The sequence below is a fragment of the Mytilus galloprovincialis genome, chromosome 10, assembly GCF_965363235.1.
Source record: "Mytilus galloprovincialis chromosome 10, xbMytGall1.hap1.1, whole genome shotgun sequence".
NCBI lineage: Eukaryota > Metazoa > Mollusca > Bivalvia > Mytilida > Mytilidae > Mytilus > Mytilus galloprovincialis.
This window is the reverse complement of record NC_134847.1, coordinates 85,854,363-85,873,685: the sequence shown is the minus strand read 5'-3', so window position 1 is coordinate 85,873,685 and position 19,323 is coordinate 85,854,363. Positions and strand designations below refer to the sequence as shown.

Genomic DNA, 19,323 nt, shown 5'->3' with positions numbered 1-19,323 from the left:
ATCTATAAATTGCTATTTTGTGCATTTTTTCCTTTCCATCTTTTTTATGATAGTTTTTCAATCATGTTTCTTGTCTTCAAGTTTCTGTTTCAGATGATTTGTATAAATTATATTAGTGGTCATTTTTGCTGATTCAGTACATTATAAAGAAGTAATGTCATAACAATAAACAATAAACAAAATTCAACAAGATAATCACCCTGTTAAAGACTCGCTAAAGATAAATATGACAAGAAATGTATGAAATTTTTTTTTTTAAGTTCAACAAAACATAATGAAATGAGTTGTAAGACAAAAAATTGGGTACATTTATTAATGAACTAAAAAAACAAACTATTGAAATCTCCCTATATCAATCTACATGAAAGCTTGAAAGATTTTTATTTCAACCCTTTCATATTTGGAGTTGACAGAACTTCCTAGTGATCCTATGTTATCACTCTGTGAAGTAGACAAGTCATTTCTTTTTTTTATCAAAAGATTGCATGTACATTAAATCACAAATATGAGTAAAGCGTTTGTTACATTTCAAATGGACAAATCTTAGTAGACAGTATGGACTTATCAATGATGAAAAAGTAGCATTCACCGAAGCTGTAATGTAATGTAAACCTCATCAGGCATTGATTCGTACCTTTGTCCTATTGTCTGTGCCATCTTCCTCATTTTCTTTTTCAAATCAATTCTTTCATCTTCAAGTTTTTCTATCTGTAAATATAGAAGTGTGTGTCTAATATTATTGCAATAACTGAAATAAAATTGGGGACTGCCTCGATTATCATCCCTAAATTAATTTCTGCGTGACTTTTAAACAGTTCTCTTTTGCTGTACAGTAACATCATATATCAGTTACTTTGATATTGAATTATGAAAATCTTTAGTAAGTCATTATATATTCTTGTTTGTCTTTATACAAAGAGGTTTATATTATATCCAAATATTTTTCTGGAATAATATAGGATCATAAAGACCTCTCTTCTATAAATGTATATGCTTTTAAAATGATTTGCACATCTTTTTACCCTAACTAAAAAGATTTGTAAGACCCATTACATTCAAATCCATCCAACTTACCTCCCTTTGTAGAATAAAGTTTAATGCTTTTTCTTCTTCCTTCCTCTTTGACTTATTAGCTTTGAATTCTGTGAGATCGATTGGCTCCCTGGGATCTAACCCCAGTCTATATCTAAGATCCTCATTCTCTTCTTCCAAATCATTAAACTTCATTTCTATCTTATTAATAACTTGGGTCAGCTCTTCTATTTGCCTGTATACAAATGTAATCATTTTATTAAAAACTTATAAGGATTACAGGTGGTTGTGAGATAGAAATAGCATCTATCTATTAATTCTAGCAACCAACAATCATGTTAAATCCAATCCATGAAACATATTCCGTACTCAGGGAATCATTTTCAAACTGTTCAAATAGTAAATCCATTATCATACTGAATATAGTTATCTCATTCTTTTGGTCATGTTTTAATACCATAACCAAATTCAATGGCAGAATTAGGACTTACAATGTATATGTGAAATTCCTAAAGAATATGATGCATTTCAATTACAACTTCCCATAAACAAAAAAACATCAATTTTTGCTTACAGTGCAAGGAAAGCATTATGCGTAAATATTTGTAATTTATTCTTTTGAGCATTTTAGAGTAAATAAGAGGTAAATTTCTATACCACATGGTCTTACCTGTCTCTGATCCTAACTTGATGTTTACAATCTGTATACCACATGGTCTTACCTGTCTCTGATCTGTATACCACATGGTCTTACCTGTCTCTGATCCTGACTTGATGTTTACAATCTGTATACCACATGGTCTTACCTGTCTCTGATCCTGACTTGATGTTTACAATCTGTATACCACATGGTCTTACCTGTCTCTGATCCTAACTTGATGTTTACAATCTGTATACCACATGGTCTTACCTGTCTTTGATCCTAACTTGATGTTTACAATCTGTATACCACATGGTCTTACCTGTCTCTGATCCTGACTTGATGTTTACAATCTGTATACCACATGGTCTTACCAGTCTCTGATCCTAACTTGATGTTTACAATCTGTATACCACATAGTCTTACCTGTCTCTGATCCTAACTTGATGTTTACAATCTGTATACCACATGGTCTTACCTGTCTCTGATCTGTATACCACATGGTCTTACCTGTCTCTGATCTGTATACCACATGGTCTTACCTGTCTCTGATCCTAACTTGATGTTTACAATCTGTATACCACATGGTCTTACCTGTCTCTGATCCTAACTTGATGTTTACAATCTGTATACCACATGGTCTTACCTGTCTCTGATCCTAACTTGATGTTTACAATCTGTATACCACATGGTCTTACCTGTCTCTGATCCTGACTTGATGTTTACAATCTGTATACCACATGGTCTTACCTGTCTCTGATCCTGACTTGATGTTTACAATCTATATACCACATGGTCTTACCTGTCTCTGGTCCTGACTTGATGTTTACAATCTATATACCACATGGTCTTACCTGTCTCTGATCCTAACTTGATGTTTACAATCTGTATACCACATGGTCTTACCTGTCTCTGATCCTAACTTGATGTTTACAATCTGTATACCACATGGTCTTACCTGTCTCTGATCCTAACTTGATGTTTACAATCTGTATACCACATGGTCTTACCTGTCTCTGATCCTAACTTGATGTTTACAATCTGTATACCACATGGTCTTACCTGTTTCTGATCCTGACTTGATGTTTACAATCTGTATACCACATGGTCTTACCTGTCTCTGATCCTGACTTGATGTTTACAATCTATATACCACATGGTCTTACCTGTCTCTGATCTGTATACCACATGGTCTTACCTGTCTCTGATCTGTATACCACATGGTCTTACCTGTCTCTGATCCTGACTTGATGTTTACAATCTGTATACCACATGGTCTTGCCTGTCTCTGATCCTAACTTGATGTTTACAATCTGTATACCACATGGTCTTACCTGTCTCTGATCCTAACTTGATGTTTACAATCTGTATACCACATGGTCTTACCTGTCTCTGATCCTAACTTGATGTTTACAATCTGTATACCACATGGTCTTACCTGTCTCTGATCTGTATACCACATGGTCTTACCTGTCTCTGATCCTAACTTGATGTTTACAATCTGTATACCACATGGTCTTACCTGTCTCTGATCCTAACTTGATGTTTACAATCTGTATAACACATGGTCTTACCTGTCTCTGATCTGTATACCACATGGTCTTACCTGTCTCTGATCCTGACTTGATGTTTACAATCTGTATACCACATGGTCTTACCTGTCTCTGATCCTGACTTGATGTTTACAATCTGTATACCACATGGTCTTACCTGTCTCTGATCCTAACTTGATGTTTACAATCTGTATACCACATGGTCTTACCTGTCTCTGATCCTGACTTGATGTTTACAATCTGTATACCACATGGTCTTACCTGTCTCTGATCCTAACTTGATGTTTACAATCTGTATACCACATGGTCTTACCTGTCTCTGATCCTGACTTGATGTTTACAATCTGTATACCACATGGTCTTACCTGTCTCTGATCCTGACTTGATGTTTACAATCTGTATACCACATGGTCTTACCTGTCTCTGATCCTGACTTGATGTTTACAATCTGTATACCACATGGTCTTACCTGTCTCTGATCCTAACTTGATGTTTACAATCTGTATACCACATGGTCTTACCTGTCTCTGATCCTGACTTGATGTTTACAATCTGTATACCACATGGTCTTACCTGTCTCTGATCCTGACTTGATGTTTACAATCTGTATACCACATGGTCTTACCTGTCTCTGATCCTAACTTGATGTTTACAATCTGTATACCACATGGTCTTACCTGTCTCTGATCCTAACTTGATGTTTACAATCTGTATACCACATGGTCTTACCTGTCTCTGATCCTAACTTGATGTTTACAATCTGTATACCACATGGTCTTACCTGTCTCTGATCCTAACTTGATGTTTACAATCTGTATACCACATGGTCTTACCTGTCTCTGATCTGTATACCACATGGTCTTACCTGTCTCTGATCCTTTACAATCTGTATACCACATGGTCTTACCTGTCTCTGATCCTGACTTGATGTTTACAATCTGTATACCACATGGTCTTACCTGTCTCTGATCCTAACTTGATGTTTACAATCTGTATACCACATGGTCTTACCTGTCTTTGATCCTAACTTGATGTTTACAATCTGTATACCATATGGTCTTACCTGTCTCTGATCCTGACTTGATGTTTACAATCTGTATACCACATGGTCTTACCTGTCTCTGATCCTAACTTGATGTTTACAATCTGTATACCACATAGTCTTACCTGTCTCTGATCCTAACTTGATGTTTACAATCTGTATACCACATGGTCTTACCTGTCTCTGATCTGTATACCACATGGTCTTACCTGTCTCTGATCTGTATACCACATGGTCTTACCTGTCTCTGATCCTAACTTGATGTTTACAATCTGTATACCACATGGTCTTACCTGTCTCTGATCCTAACTTGATGTTTACAATCTGTATACCACATGGTCTTACCTGTCTCTGATCCTAACTTGATGTTTACAATCTGTATACCACATGGTCTTACCTGTCTCTGATCCTGACTTGATGTTTACAATCTGTATACCACATGGTCTTACCTGTCTCTGATCCTGACTTGATGTTTACAATCTATATACCACATGGTCTTACCTGTCTCTGATCCTGACTTGATGTTTACAATCTGTATACCACATGGTCTTACCTGTCTCTGATCTGTATACCACATGGTCTTACCTGTCTCTGATCCTGACTTGATGTTTACAATCTGTATACCACATGGTCTTGCCTGTCTCTGATCCTAACTTGATGTTTACAATCTGTATACCACATGGTCTTACCTGTCTCTGATCCTAACTTGATGTTTACAATCTGTATACCACATGGTCTTACCTGTCTCTGATCCTAACTTGATGTTTACAATCTGTATACCACATGGTCTTACCTGTCTCTGATCTGTATACCACATGGTCTTACCTGTCTCTGATCCTAACTTGATGTTTACAATCTGTATACCACATGGTCTTACCTGTCTCTGATCCTAACTTGATGTTTACAATCTGTATACCACATGGTCTTACCTGTCTCTGATCTGTATACCACATGGTCTTACCTGTCTCTGATCCTGACTTGATGTTTACAATCTGTATACCACATGGTCTTACCTGTCTCTGATCCTGACTTGATGTTTACAATCTGTATACCACATGGTCTTACCTGTCTCTGATCCTAACTTGATGTTTACAATCTGTATACCACATGGTCTTACCTGTCTCTGATCCTAACTTGATGTTTACAATCTGTATACCACATGGACTTACCTGTCTCTGATCCTAACTTGATGTTTACAATCTGTATACCACATGGTCTTACCTGTCTCTGATCCTAACTTGATGTTTACAATCTGTATACCACATGGTCTTACCTGTCTCTGATCCTGACTTGATGTTTACAATCTGTATACCACATGGTCTTACCTGTCTCTGATCCTGACTTGATGTTTACAATCTGTATACCACATGGTCTTACCTGTCTCTGATCCTAACTTGATGTTTACAATCTGTATACCACATGGTCTTACCTGTCTCTGATCCTAACTTGATGTTTACAATCTGTATACCACATGGTCTTACCTGTCTCTGATCCTAACTTGACGTTTACAATCTGTATACCACATGGTCTTACCTGTCTCTGATCTGTATACCACATGGTCTTACCTGTCTCTGATCCTGACTTGATGTTTACAATCTGTATACCACATGGTCTTACCTGTCTCTGATCCTGACTTGATGTTTACAATCTGTATACCACATGGTCTTACCTGTCTCTGATCTGTATACCACATGGTCTTACCTGTCTCTGATCCTAACTTGATGTTTACAATCTGTATACCACATGGTCTTACCTGTCTCTGATCCTGACTTGATGTTTACAATCTGTATACCACATGGTCTTACCTGTCTCTGATCCTGACTTGATGATTACAATCTGTATACCACATGGTCTTACCTGTCTCTGATCTGTATACCACATGGTCTTACCTGTCTCTGATCCTAACTTGATGTTTACAATCCTTAATTTCCTGTACAGCCTCAGCAAGCCCATACTCTCCCTGAAAATAAATATGTCAAACAAATAAGATACATACATTTCTTGTTTAATATGTCTATTGGTAAAATGCAAGTGATTGGATTTCTATTTTGTAGACTTTCCTTTTTTCCTTTTTTTTCATTAACATTTATGTTAATAAATGATAATGCTTACACATAAAACACAGACCATGAACTTAAGTGTATACAAATTAAATCATTATATGTAAGAGTTTATCTTTATCTTTATTATTTTTATAGATTAAAAGATTAATAAAAATTTGTCTAGATTCTAGTGGTGTTTTTTTTTGTTGCATTCCAAGTTTCATGTTTTTGGTATTTGTTACATTTTTGAGTAATAAAAATGAGGAGTACTTCAGAAACACTAGCCAATTAGACAAATGCTATCAATGTTGTATGTTTTAGTATCTATAATATACAGGAAGTATGATACTGAATAATTCAGTCCAAACTAAAAGACTGAACCTTACTTCCTTACTAATTTTAGTCTCTCCTTAACTTGTTTTGTATCTGTTTTGTTAGGTTCTGACTGTCTCTGTTTTTGTATTGTTTACTTACTTTAGAGACCTTCTTAACCCCAAACCTCAGCTGTAACTTACCGATTCATATTTGGACATGCGTTCCAGAGCATCTATTAATTCCTTATCCTTATCTCTAGCGTCATCCTCAGCCTTGGTCAGATCTGTATCATGATCCTTTAGTTTCTGCTTCAGATATTTGATCTCGTTAGTCAGTTCACGGATCCTTTTCTGTTGTTGATCCCCTGGACCTGTACCAGCTTTTAAATATATATTAAATTTACATTTTTTTCTAGATCAATGTGACTTGCATATTTTTTTATAACATATTTCATCATACCAATATGTCTGCTTATACCATAAGTTAAGATGGTACCAAACACTAAAATTAATTTGGCTGGAATTTTTTTTGTGATGTATGCATTGATTGAAAATTATGAAAAGTAGGTTGCAGTAGCACAGAAATTAAATCTTAAATATACACATTTATTTACAAGTAAATTGTGTAAATGTGATATCTTAGGCACAATCTTCAGCTCATTTTCAGATGTTGCAATCATAATTAGCGATTAACAGATTATCGATGGTCTTTCAATCCCTAAAATGATTCTCTGCTACATCTCATTTTGGACTATCATGAGATTGTAGCTGAGAATCACGCTTTTGCTTGAAGAAACCTCAGCTATATCTTTATTGAACACCTACTTCTCTGTAGTTCTCCTTTCATATCTTCCATTAATGCTGCATTAGCCTCCATCTCATCCACGTAAACTTTGATCTGATCTGTCAGTTCTTCAATCTGTTTATCTTTATCTTTGATCACTTTAGAAAGAGCAGCTACTGAAGCTTTGTCTGTATCCATGGTAGCAGCAATCAGGTTTTCATTCAAGGCAAAGTTTTTTCCTTGAAGTTCTACAATAACTGCATCTTTTTGAGATAAGATTTCCTGAAATAAGTTATTCAAACATTATACTTTTTTACTTTTAGTTGCTTAGTAAAAAAAACTGTGATAAAAGTTTGCACATGTTTACAAAATTCATTTATGATGCAATCCTAACATACTGATACAATTTTATTCAAGATTTTTAGTTTAAATACATCAAACTTTACCTACTATGATCATTTTGAAACAGTTAAAGTACTTTTTCATTTTTTTTAATCATGATATTGGAATTATCAATTACTTATCATTTGTAATTTCTGAAAGATCAAAATATCTCAGGCCGATTTATTTCATCAGTTGAATGAGCTTAGCTAAGCTATCTTTAGTGATGAAAACTAATTTAGTAGATCTGACTTAAACTTTCAAAAACATTTTTTTAACTATCTCATTGTACACCTAAAAGATTGAAACTACATGTAAAATAATAAGGGCTGTTCCTCTTAAAAATGCATGATACACTGTGATTACCTTTTACAAAATGGGGTAACCATGTTTGTTTCAATGGAACAGCCCAAATAAATTTTATATAAAAGAGATATTTAACAGCTTATCATCCTTCGTTTTATAGAATATCTTACCCTCCATTCTTCAATCTTTTCATTGACAGCCACCATAATAGCATCGTCAGCATCGGTCTTTGACTGAACCTGTTCATTCAGATCAGCAACCTACAGGAACCAGTCAAAATATTAAAATAAAATATATATATATATATATATATATATTAGACAACAAAAAAATACCAGACAGACAAGTTATACAAATAAATAATTTTGATTTTTTTTTAAATTTACAACACATTTTTATATTACTATGATTGCATTTAGAAAGGGTGTACTTGGTTATTTTTTTATTTTATAATTTGAACTGAAGCTATAAATAGATTTAAGAAATGTTCAAATTATTCTTTGAACATTATTATCTGTACATTATACACATTGAAATAGTCAAGAAGGTCAAATCTGTAAAATGAAGGCATAGATACGTTATGCATGTTAAAAAACATCAAGAAATGAAACCTCCTTATAACCTTTGTATCTATACTTTATACAAGTCATACCTGAGCGTTAAGGACATCATTTTCTTCCCGTAGTTTGTCTGTCACTGCATCACTCTGCTCCAATACTTTCTACAATTATAATACACTCTGTATAGAAAGAACACTGACATGAAAACATTCATAACACTGACTATTGAAAGGTATATAACAAGATATAGTAGAATTTTTTTAATGATAAATGACATACAAACAAGAATGTGTCCACAGTACACGGATGCCCCACTCACACTATCATTTTCTATGTTTAAAGGACTGTGAAACTGGAATAAATTCTCTAATTTGGCATTAAAATTAGAATGATCTTATCAAAGGGAACATGTATACTAAGTTTCAAGTTGATTGGACTTCTACTTTATCAAAAACTACCTTGACCAAAAACTTTAACCTGAAATTTGCACTATCATTTTCTATGTTCAGTGAACCGTAAAATTGGGGTCAAAACTCTAATTTGGCATTTAAATTAGAAAGATCATATCATAGGGCACATGTATACTAAGTTTCAAGTTGATTGGACTTCAACTTCATCAAAAACTACCTTGACCAAAAACTTTAACCTGAAGCCAAAAACTTTAACCTGAAATTTGCACTATCATTTTCTATGTTCAGTGAACCGTAAAATTGGGGTCAAAACTCTAATTTGGCATTTAAATTAGAAAGATCATATCATAGGGCACATGTATACTAAGTTTCAAGTTGATTGGACTTCAACTTCATCAAAAACTACCTTGACCAAAAACTTTAACCTGAAATTTGCACTATCATTTTCTATCAGTGAACCGTAAAATTGGGGTCAAAACTCTAATTTGGCATTTAAATTAGAAAGATCATATCATAAGGAACATGTGTACTAAGTTTCAAGTTGATTGGACTTCAACTTCATCAAAAACTACCTTGACCAAAAACTTTAACCTGAAGCGGGACAGACGGACGAACGAACAGACGAACGAACGAACGAACAGACGGACGAACGGACGCACAGACCAGAAAACATAATGCCCCTCTACTATCGTAGGTGGGGCATAAAAACTAAATTTGAGGTACTTTTTAGAAATTCCCTATCATAATGACTATGTATGTAAAGTTACAAATGGATGCAACTATAACTTCATCATAAACTACCTCGACCAAAAACTTTAACCTGGCAAAGAGCTGTTTCACACAATCTCATTTTCATGTTCAATGAACCATGAAATGAGGACCAAAAAACTAAATTTGAGGTACTTTTTAGAAATTCCCTATCATAATGACTATGTATGTAAAGTTACAAATGGATGCAACTATAACTTCATCATAAACTACCTCGACCAAAAACTTTAACCTGGCAAAGAGCTGTTTCACACAATCTCATTTTCATGTTCAATGAACCATGAAATGAGGACCAAAACCTAAATTTGAGGTACTTTTTAGAAATTCCCTATTATAATGACTATGTATGTAAAGTTACAAATGGATGCAACTATAACTTCATCATAAACTACCTCGACCAAAAACTTTAACCTGACATGGGACAGACGGACGAACGGACGAACGAACAGACGAACGAACAGACGAACGAACAGACGGACGAACGGACGCACAGACCAGAAAACATAATGCCCCTACTACTATCGTAGACGGGGCATAAAAACTGTTTTTTCACAAATATTTTGCCATATAGACAAATATGTTTCTGATATTAACACGCTAATTTAATCATTATTTCATAGAGTTCAATTGCCAATGTTCAGATCCTTCTGGCATAAGAATTGTAAAAACTTTTAAAACTTGAACCACAACCTTGTGTTTGATTTAAAAAAAAAAAAAATATATATATTCTTAAAAGTTGAATTATACTTTAAGTTTGAGATAATCTTCTGTGGTCTTGTCCATCTGATTAACAGCATCATCCAGATTTCTCTGTAAGTCTGCAATCTGTCTCTCAAAGGCTTCATTAGCATCTGTCAAGTTCTGAAGAAAAAAGATTCAGTTTTAAAAAAAAAATAGTTTCACATATTTTGTACTGTTAATTAAGCAATTATTGCAATGCTTGTATTATTGCAAAAAATATTACAGTATAACATATTTGCAATTGCATTAATTAGATTTTACATTTTTGCCAAAGGCAAAGGATTTACAATAACTAATGCATGCAATATTCTGAATTTAAAGTATTCTGTTTTAAAAATTTTAAATTAAGAGGAAGATATTGCTGATAAAATGTAACTTAAAAAAAACATATTTACATATTATATTATAGATAACCATCAACTTTTCTTTTTTTTTTTGATTCTTAAATAAAAACTTCAACTGATAAACATATTGTTTCTAGTATTGGTTATTGAGTCTCAATGGTTATTCAAGATTTTTTTATTTTCTTTTTTTAGGGGGTAGGTAAAGTTACATAAAGGTTCTTCTATGAAGACCTTTTACCTGAAGTTCTTCCATAGCCTCTGCTAGTTCATGATTTCTCTTGGCTAGTTTCTCTCTGAAGTCAGCCTCATCACCTCTCCTTGTAGCCATACCAGAAGCCTGGGACTGCAGCTGCATCTTATAATCTGTTATATCTTGTCTCATTTGATCATTCTACAAAATAGATACAACATGTGAAAGCAGTTTGTATTGTATTGCCTCTTTTGGTCAATATAAAAAGGGGATTAATTTAACATCATGTATATAATGATGAGATTACCATAAAAGTTATTTGCAAAATTTAAGTATATAGAGTTAAATTCATCAATTTGAATCAATAATAACCGTTCTGGAAATTGTTTGTAGCATTCAAGATGGTGAATTATCTCCCTTTCTTTTAATTGTAATGTCTGTTACATGCTATCTTATAAACGTTACTTAGTGAATCAATTATTTCATGTTTTCTTTTGCTATATTTTGAATTTCCAATTTACATGAACAGCACATGCAAATTAATAAGTCTGTAAATATCTGTATATTTGTGTAACTTACATCTTGTCTTAGATCTTTCATATCTTTTTCTAGCTCACTTATTCTTTCACTGTACTGAAATAGAAAAGTAAAATAATAATCAAAATGTTAAAATAAGAAGCAGTATAATTGTTAAAAGAAAATTCAAACTAACAAACATGCTAACAAGATTTTTTAGATTATTTTCAATTTGACTTTTTGGTAGATTTCTATTTGTGCCAACGAGACATTTAGTTCATTATTACAATATCAGGTTGTATGTTTTGTTAGAATTTTTCTTCTCCAAACTCTTTTTAACAACAGGAAGAACAGACACACATTCTGCTGTATTCTAGAAAAGACTAAAACCAAAACATATAATGTATGTGTACTATAGTATAGTTCTATGACAGTGTATTCTATATAATTTGTTTCTCTAACTCTATGGAAATATATCCCTTTCTGAACCCATTGTATATAAAAATTTAATCAACGTGTGGTTGCCGGTGATATCAGAAGATGATTGGCTGAGTCAAAGGGTCATAACCTTTCTCAGCTCCCTGAAATGATCAAAATGTTCTAACAGACGTTAATGAAATTGACAACTTCGTGGAAAGTGGAAGGCACTCGAAGGGGATTTTGTTTTAGAAAGAGAAAAATTTATCTTTTAATCATTAGAGAAACAGATTATTACATAGTAACGCTTGAATTATAGGATTTATCCAATCTCGATAGTTAAATTATAAATTTTAAAGTCCTTGCCGAGGCTCAGACTTTAAAATTGATAATTTAACTATCTCGATTGGATAAATCCGATAATCCACTTGTATTAATGTAATAATCTATATTTATGCTGCTGTTTATTATGATTTTTTTTTTTAAAAGAACAACTTTATTTTCCTTCTTACCAACCAAATGCATATCAAATCAGTAAAATAATATAGAGTCAACAATTTACATTCAAACTCAACTCATTTTTTACCCATACATTAATTTTAGTTTATGGTAAAGAAAAGACAACTCTATTGATATATTACCTTTTCAGCAGCTATTTTCTCACTGGCCAAATCTTTACGGAGATCTTTAATCTCAGACTGCAAATCTTCATTCTGTCTTTCTAGTTCACTCACATTCTCCCTTAAAACCCTTGCGGTACCTCCTGCAGCGCCTCCTGTTTCTGGCCCATATTTCTATATAACAGAAAGTATGTCATTAGTATGGAAAGTATAACAAAATAACATAACAAAACAGTAGAAGTTTTCTGTGTTCAATTGTATTTTGAACAAGAATGTATTTAGTGTCATTTAAAGTCAGTTTTGAAAAATATTGGATATTATTTTTGTATTTTGAGACTTTAAAAGGTATCATCATTTTAGTACTTTGTATTAATTATATTATGGTACATATTACAAATTAAAAATAGGGAACATCCATAAAATCTGACAAAAACAAATGCTTTACTACTATATCATCTAAAACAACCCTCATATTCCTGATTTAGATCAGACATTTTTCTAAAACAAAACGGTGGGTTAAACTTGTCAATATAGCTTGCTAAACCTCTTTTAATAGACATACAAATGTATCAAGTTTTATTTTTTTTCAAAATTATTGTACTTTATTTTGTACTTTTTTATTGTATGTTAGTACATTGTGTACTAGATCTTTCATATGTTAGTACATTGTGTACTAGATCTTTCATATGTTAGTACATTGTGTACTAGATCTTTCATATGTTAGTACATTGTGTACTAGATCTTTCATATGTTAGTACATTGTGTACTAGATCTTTCATATGTTAGTACATTGTGTACTAGATCTTTCATATGTTAGTACATTGTGTACTAGATCTTTCATATGTTAGTACATTGTGTACTAGATCTTTCATATGTTAGTACATTGTGTACTAGATCTTTCATATGTTAGTACATTGTGTACTAGATCTTTCATATGTCAAAGCTTGTTTACAATATCTAGACAAAAATGCAGTGATTTAAAAAGTTTGTTTGCAAACTGTAACCATAGTAACCAGACATTTACCCCAAGTTCTGCAACTTTTTTCTCCAATTCTTTCATCTTACTTTGAGCTTGTTTATCTATCAATAAAAATAATAGCTATAATTGTGATGGATGCTTAAAATAACAAAGAAAAATCATTGTAATTCCTAAAATACATTTTTTTTTAAACAAGATCTATTTTATGAAATGTTGTAACTTATAAGCATTGTCTATAAGATTTTTAACATTTGGTTCAGCCAAACTAAAGTTAGAGAATAGGAACCAATTTTGGGGATAGTGGAAGACACAAACAAGGGTAACATTTAATGCCAGTTTGACCTCTGCAGGTGCATAAAAAACTATAACTGTGTGAACAACTTAAAATTATTCTTAGCTTCAAGCTTGGTTAAACTGTTTTAAACAGTGATGCAGAGTTCCCGAATTTTAAAGTCAATTTGATCAAATTCAGAACCAGTAATTATTTACCTTGAATTTGTTCCACTTTAGAAGCATATAAAAAGAATTGAGAATGGAAATGGGGAATATGTTAAAGAGTTAGAGTGTGTGCCTTTGGAAACAACTCTAGATTTCACCTTTAGTTGCAGCCTCTTTGGCCTCCTCTTCCATGGTTTTCAGTACTTCCTCACCAACCTCATGCTTGGATTTCATAACAACTTTAGCTACATCAAATAGTTTCTGTAGTTTACCAGTCTCCACAACATCATCAACTTTAAACTATATAAAAATCATATGTTTACAATATAACTAGATGAAGTAAGTCTTCAAGGAGAGGAATTTGTATAAGTGACTTGTCACTTGTTTTCCAATCCATAATATGTACGCATTTATTTATCTGTTTCTGAATAAAATATTGATTACACTAATGCTTAATAATGAAAATTTGTACATGTAAGTACAAGCCTAGGTGAAATATTTCTCTCATATTTAATATCTAAATAAAGAAAATATGTTTTTTTATGTTTTTTATTTTTCATGCTGTTTTTTTCAATGAAAAAAAAACACAAAACCTTACAAAAATCATACATCGGAACCTTTCTGTGATTAGATTGAATAAGGAAAAGTTTTTTATGTTTACTTGAAAGAAAAAAACTAACTAAAATACACATGATACACAGGGAAATTAACAGAAATAAATTAATCTAAACTGTTTTCTAACTTACATCAATCATTGACTCATAGAATTCTTCTATCTGGTCATCTGATAGACTGGCCACCTTGGCCGACATAACCTTATCCCATTCCAGTGGTGGCATGATGGCTAAAATATATTAAAATAAATTTGATTAAATCTGGTTCATGGGTACATGTAGCTTAACAGTAACCTCTAATAAATAAAAAACAAGAATGTGTCCGCAGTACACGAATGCCCCACTCGCACTATCATTTTCTATGTTCAGTGGACCTTGAAATTTGGGTAAAAACTCTAATTTGGCATTAAAATTAGAAAGATCACATCATAGGGAACATGTGTACTAAGTTTGAAGTCAATTGGACTTCAACTTCAATAAAAAACTACCTTGACCCAAAACTTTAACCTGAAGCGGGACAGACGGATGGACAAACGAACAAACTGACGGAGGCACAGACCAGAAATAGGTGGGACATAAAAAGCCACTATCATGAATATCAGTGTTCCAGCTAGGCAGTTTTCAGAGGGCGCAGCGCCTGCCCTTTCCCCGAGTGCCACCCTATGCCTTTTTTACAGTTTCCAGGACGCCCTGCCTTTTTTTTAACTTGATTGCATATTATTTTGTTCGTATTGTCTATTGATATGATCCGCAAATTACTAAATTTTACCTGGCGAAAAGTTTATGACTTTGTTTACAACCCAAGCTAATCAACGGTTACAACTGGTGTCATGTCATAATCTGTTGTTTTAGGTAATCCATTTATCGGATGGGACATTAAAGATCATCAACATTTATTCATTCAAATAGAATCGGTCAGTCAGCAATTATCTGTGAAGAAATGTGCATACGCCAACTTGGGCACAATTTGCAATGTTTACCGTAGTAGAAGTAAAAGATGGTCTTAGTAGCAGTGTTGGTATGGTGGCTTGGTCATCTTTTTCTGTATTCATTATTTTTAATACAAATTTTCACTGTTGCTATATATCCTAACAATTATGCATTTACTGAGCACAGCTGTTTTGTGCTGTATTGCCATTAAGCACAGCAGAGGTAGAAAGGTGAAACTGGTAAATTGTGTCAGACCATAGAAACAATATGAAGCCAGTCACCTTTCAAAACATACTGCATTTAAAGCTCAACTGTGCCAAGCAATTATCTAAAAACTTGTGTGACAAGCTGCTTGTTTTTCAGCCTAAAAAGTAGAAAGATAGAGTTCTATATGGGCTAATGATGTTGTTCTTGTATAACCAGTTATTCAACGAATAAGCACAATGTTTGATTAATATCTTTATTAAATCATGCCCTTTTCATATTATCATATCACACGTTAAATGCCCTTTTTCAGGATTGGCACCCTGCCCCATTGAAATCCTAGCTGGAAGTCTGGAACACTGAATATGACATGATTGTTATCACTATCAGTATGTCGAGCTTTCTGCAACAAAAGTTGAAGGCTTGACAAAAATTATTCAGTTAAAGATTTATAATAAAAAAAATTATTTCTATATGTGTCTTTTCTGAAAGCAACAAATTTTATATACATGTGAGATTAACCCTAAGAAAAAGGTGAAATTCAGAATGATCAATTAAGAAATCCATGCCTTCATTAAAAGTTTCTAATGTTGTTCCAAACAAATGCACCGTTTAATATTTTCATTGAAATCTAATTATTTTTTAGGTCATCATGGTCATAATAAATGCATACAAAACAGAGGATTTAATTTGGGTCACTAAATAACTATGTATTATGACCTATGGAAAACCTTCAACATCATCATACATTGTATGTCAATCAAACTTCTTTGTGGCTTCCTTTATTACTTTTTTTAAATGTCATTAAGGGGCATACAATTTATTGCAATTTTTTATTTGTTCTATTCATTGAAAGGCAACCCAGAAAAAAAAAATAGCCTTGCCAGACATCATAATTATTTGGACTAGGTCTGACCATGACGAGGGATTGGCTGATTTTTTTAAGTGTAACCGGTGAAAGTCAAATAATAATTAAGGGTGAAAACAGGAAACGGTCTGTCGTGACATGGGAAATAACATGTGCTATTATGGCAACGAGAAGCAGGATTCTCATTAAACAATAAGCAGGATCCGGGATCAGACTCCCTTATAACAGTTACGATGCAGCCGGGCCCAATGTATCCGCGCACCTAAGACTTATGACTACATTTCATTCAACTGATCAAATCAATAATTGGATAATATTGTGTGAACAAATTCATAACATACTTTTCTTTCATAAAATCTTTGTAAAGTTTCATCCTACATGTCCTATAGATTTTGTGTAATGTGTGTCCAAAATTAGGGAAACCCCTGTTCTGAGATTTTCTCCAATGTCCGGTGATTTTGAGCATGCCTTCCAAAAATAGCTTATATTAAATAAAGGAAAGATTTTATACTACGAAATATAGCTGAGTTTGAACCAAGTACACTGCCAAGGATGCAGTATATATTTACACATATAGAAATTAATATGTGTAAATGATTGCCAAGCTTCAAGAAGAAACAGCGACAGTATCATCGATTTGTCCCTTATTACACAAAACTTGTATAATGAAGTTATTGAATGTACAACGCTCAGTCACGAAAATATTCAGTCGGATCATATTGCAATCTTTACTAAATTAAATTCTTGTACAAATACTCAAGTTCCTTTAGAAAATGAAACCCCAAAATTTAATATCAATAAAGCAGACCTAGATGCATGGAAAACTGCCACTGAAGAATCATTTCAGAATTTAGAATTTTTTAACAATCAATCAATAGAAGAGATTTACCAAATTTTTGAAGACAAAATGATGCTGTGCATGGAAAACATAATCCCTAAAACAACAAGAAATATTAGAAAACATCATAAACCATGTTGGTGGAATAAAACAGTAGAAGAAAAGAAACACCTGCTCAACAAATGCCAGAGAGAATTTAAATTAAAAAACACACCAACAAATTTAACCAAACTAATGGAAGCAGAATCTTCGTTTACAGATGCAAAAGATGAGGCAGTGGATGAATGGTCAGCATTACTGTGTACCCAATTAAATGGAAGTAAAAACCTCAAGGAAAAATGGTCAAATTTTAAAAAATTAACTAAAAAGAATGAAAATAATTTAGTTCTACCTTTTTTAGATTCAAATGGAAATATACTCTTTGAAGAAGAAGATAAAGAAAAAATTTTGGAAGACACTTTTTTTAAAGGCAATCATTTAAATGCTAACAATTTTGATAATGATTTTTACACTGAAATAATGGAAAAATATATCAACATCACTCTATCTGAAGAAGTAGAAGAAGAAGGGTATATGAATGAAGAAATTAGTCGAGATGAATTAGAGGGATCCATTGCCAAATTAAAGAAAAACTCTGCACCAGGACCAGACAATATTTTTACAGAATTGATTATTAATGCAGGAGACTCACTCATATCAACCTTATTACACATTTTCAACAAATCAATAGAAGAAGGAAGAATACCAATTCAATGGAAAAGGGCAAATGTAAAATTTTTAAAAAAAGCAGGTAAATCTAATTATAATCATCCATCTTCATACAGACCAATTAGTTTAACCAGCGTTTTGGGAAAAACCATGGAACGAATAATCACTACCAGAGTTGAATGCTATGTGGAATCTGAAAATATTTTAGACATAGAACAGGAAGGTTTCAGACATTTTAGATCTACAACTAATGCACTATTAAATTTAACACAATCTATACTGGATGGATTTAATTTAGATAATTTTACGTTAGCAGTTCTAATTGATTTCGAAAAGGCTTATGACAGTGTTTGGAGAGAAGGATTATTGGTAAAATTACACCAATATGGAATTAAAGGAAAAATATGGAAATGGATACAGGCTTTTCTAAATGAAAGGTACTCCAGATGTATAGTAAATAAACACGAAGGACAATGGTGTAGGACTGAAACTGGTCTACCACAAGGGTCAGTTATTTCACCAATACTTTTTAATATCTTTGTAATTGACCTTTTTGAAAAAGTAAAGGCGGGAAAATGCAAATTTGCTGATGACAGTACCTTTTGGAATACTGGTAACGATTTAGAGGAAATAAGATTAAAAACTCAAGATGAATTAAATACAATCATGAATTGGAGCAAAAAATGGAGAATAAATATTAATACAAATAAAACAGAATACTGTATTTTTTCAAGAAATAAAAAGCATCCAGGAACAGTACACCTTGTGTTAGGAAACCAACCAATTAAATACAATCCTAATCCAAAATTATTAGGAGTTACATTGGATGAAAAACTTACCTTTAGTGAACATATCAACATCATAGAAAAAAAAGCTGGAAAATCACTCGGAATATTAAGAGAAATAAAAGGAATAGGTAACATAAAAACTAAATTTCTTATTCAAGTCTACAATAGTATTATAGGTTCCATTTTTCTTTACGCAAGCTGTATTTGGCAAACAGGGAAAGAAGAACACTTAAAAAAATTAAATGCCATCCAAAGAAAGGGCTTATCTATTTGTCTAGGAGTTCCTGCAACAGCCA

The 19,323-nt window shown here is 32.8% G+C and overlaps 1 protein-coding gene across 1 annotated transcript in view; it reads right to left on the bottom strand.

Annotated features, from left to right (window-relative positions):
* Positions 1 to 19,323, bottom strand: part of LOC143048680 (centrosomal protein of 290 kDa-like) — a 62,209-nt gene that overhangs the window by 40,670 nt on the left and 2,216 nt on the right. The window contains exons 2-15 of the mRNA XM_076222487.1: positions 14,824 to 14,921; positions 14,236 to 14,377; positions 13,685 to 13,740; positions 12,682 to 12,834; positions 11,687 to 11,740; positions 11,156 to 11,308; positions 10,580 to 10,693; positions 8,747 to 8,815; positions 8,265 to 8,354; positions 7,449 to 7,689; positions 6,825 to 7,003; positions 6,157 to 6,227; positions 1,075 to 1,267; positions 635 to 708 (exon numbers count right to left, since the gene is read on the bottom strand). Coding sequence (XP_076078602.1) covers positions 635 to 708; positions 1,075 to 1,267; positions 6,157 to 6,227; positions 6,825 to 7,003; positions 7,449 to 7,689; positions 8,265 to 8,354; positions 8,747 to 8,815; positions 10,580 to 10,693; positions 11,156 to 11,308; positions 11,687 to 11,740; positions 12,682 to 12,834; positions 13,685 to 13,740; positions 14,236 to 14,377; positions 14,824 to 14,916 — 1,682 coding nt within the window. The 5' untranslated portion in view covers positions 14,917 to 14,921. The remainder of the gene's footprint in view (positions 1 to 634; positions 709 to 1,074; positions 1,268 to 6,156; positions 6,228 to 6,824; positions 7,004 to 7,448; positions 7,690 to 8,264; positions 8,355 to 8,746; positions 8,816 to 10,579; positions 10,694 to 11,155; positions 11,309 to 11,686; positions 11,741 to 12,681; positions 12,835 to 13,684; positions 13,741 to 14,235; positions 14,378 to 14,823; positions 14,922 to 19,323) is intronic.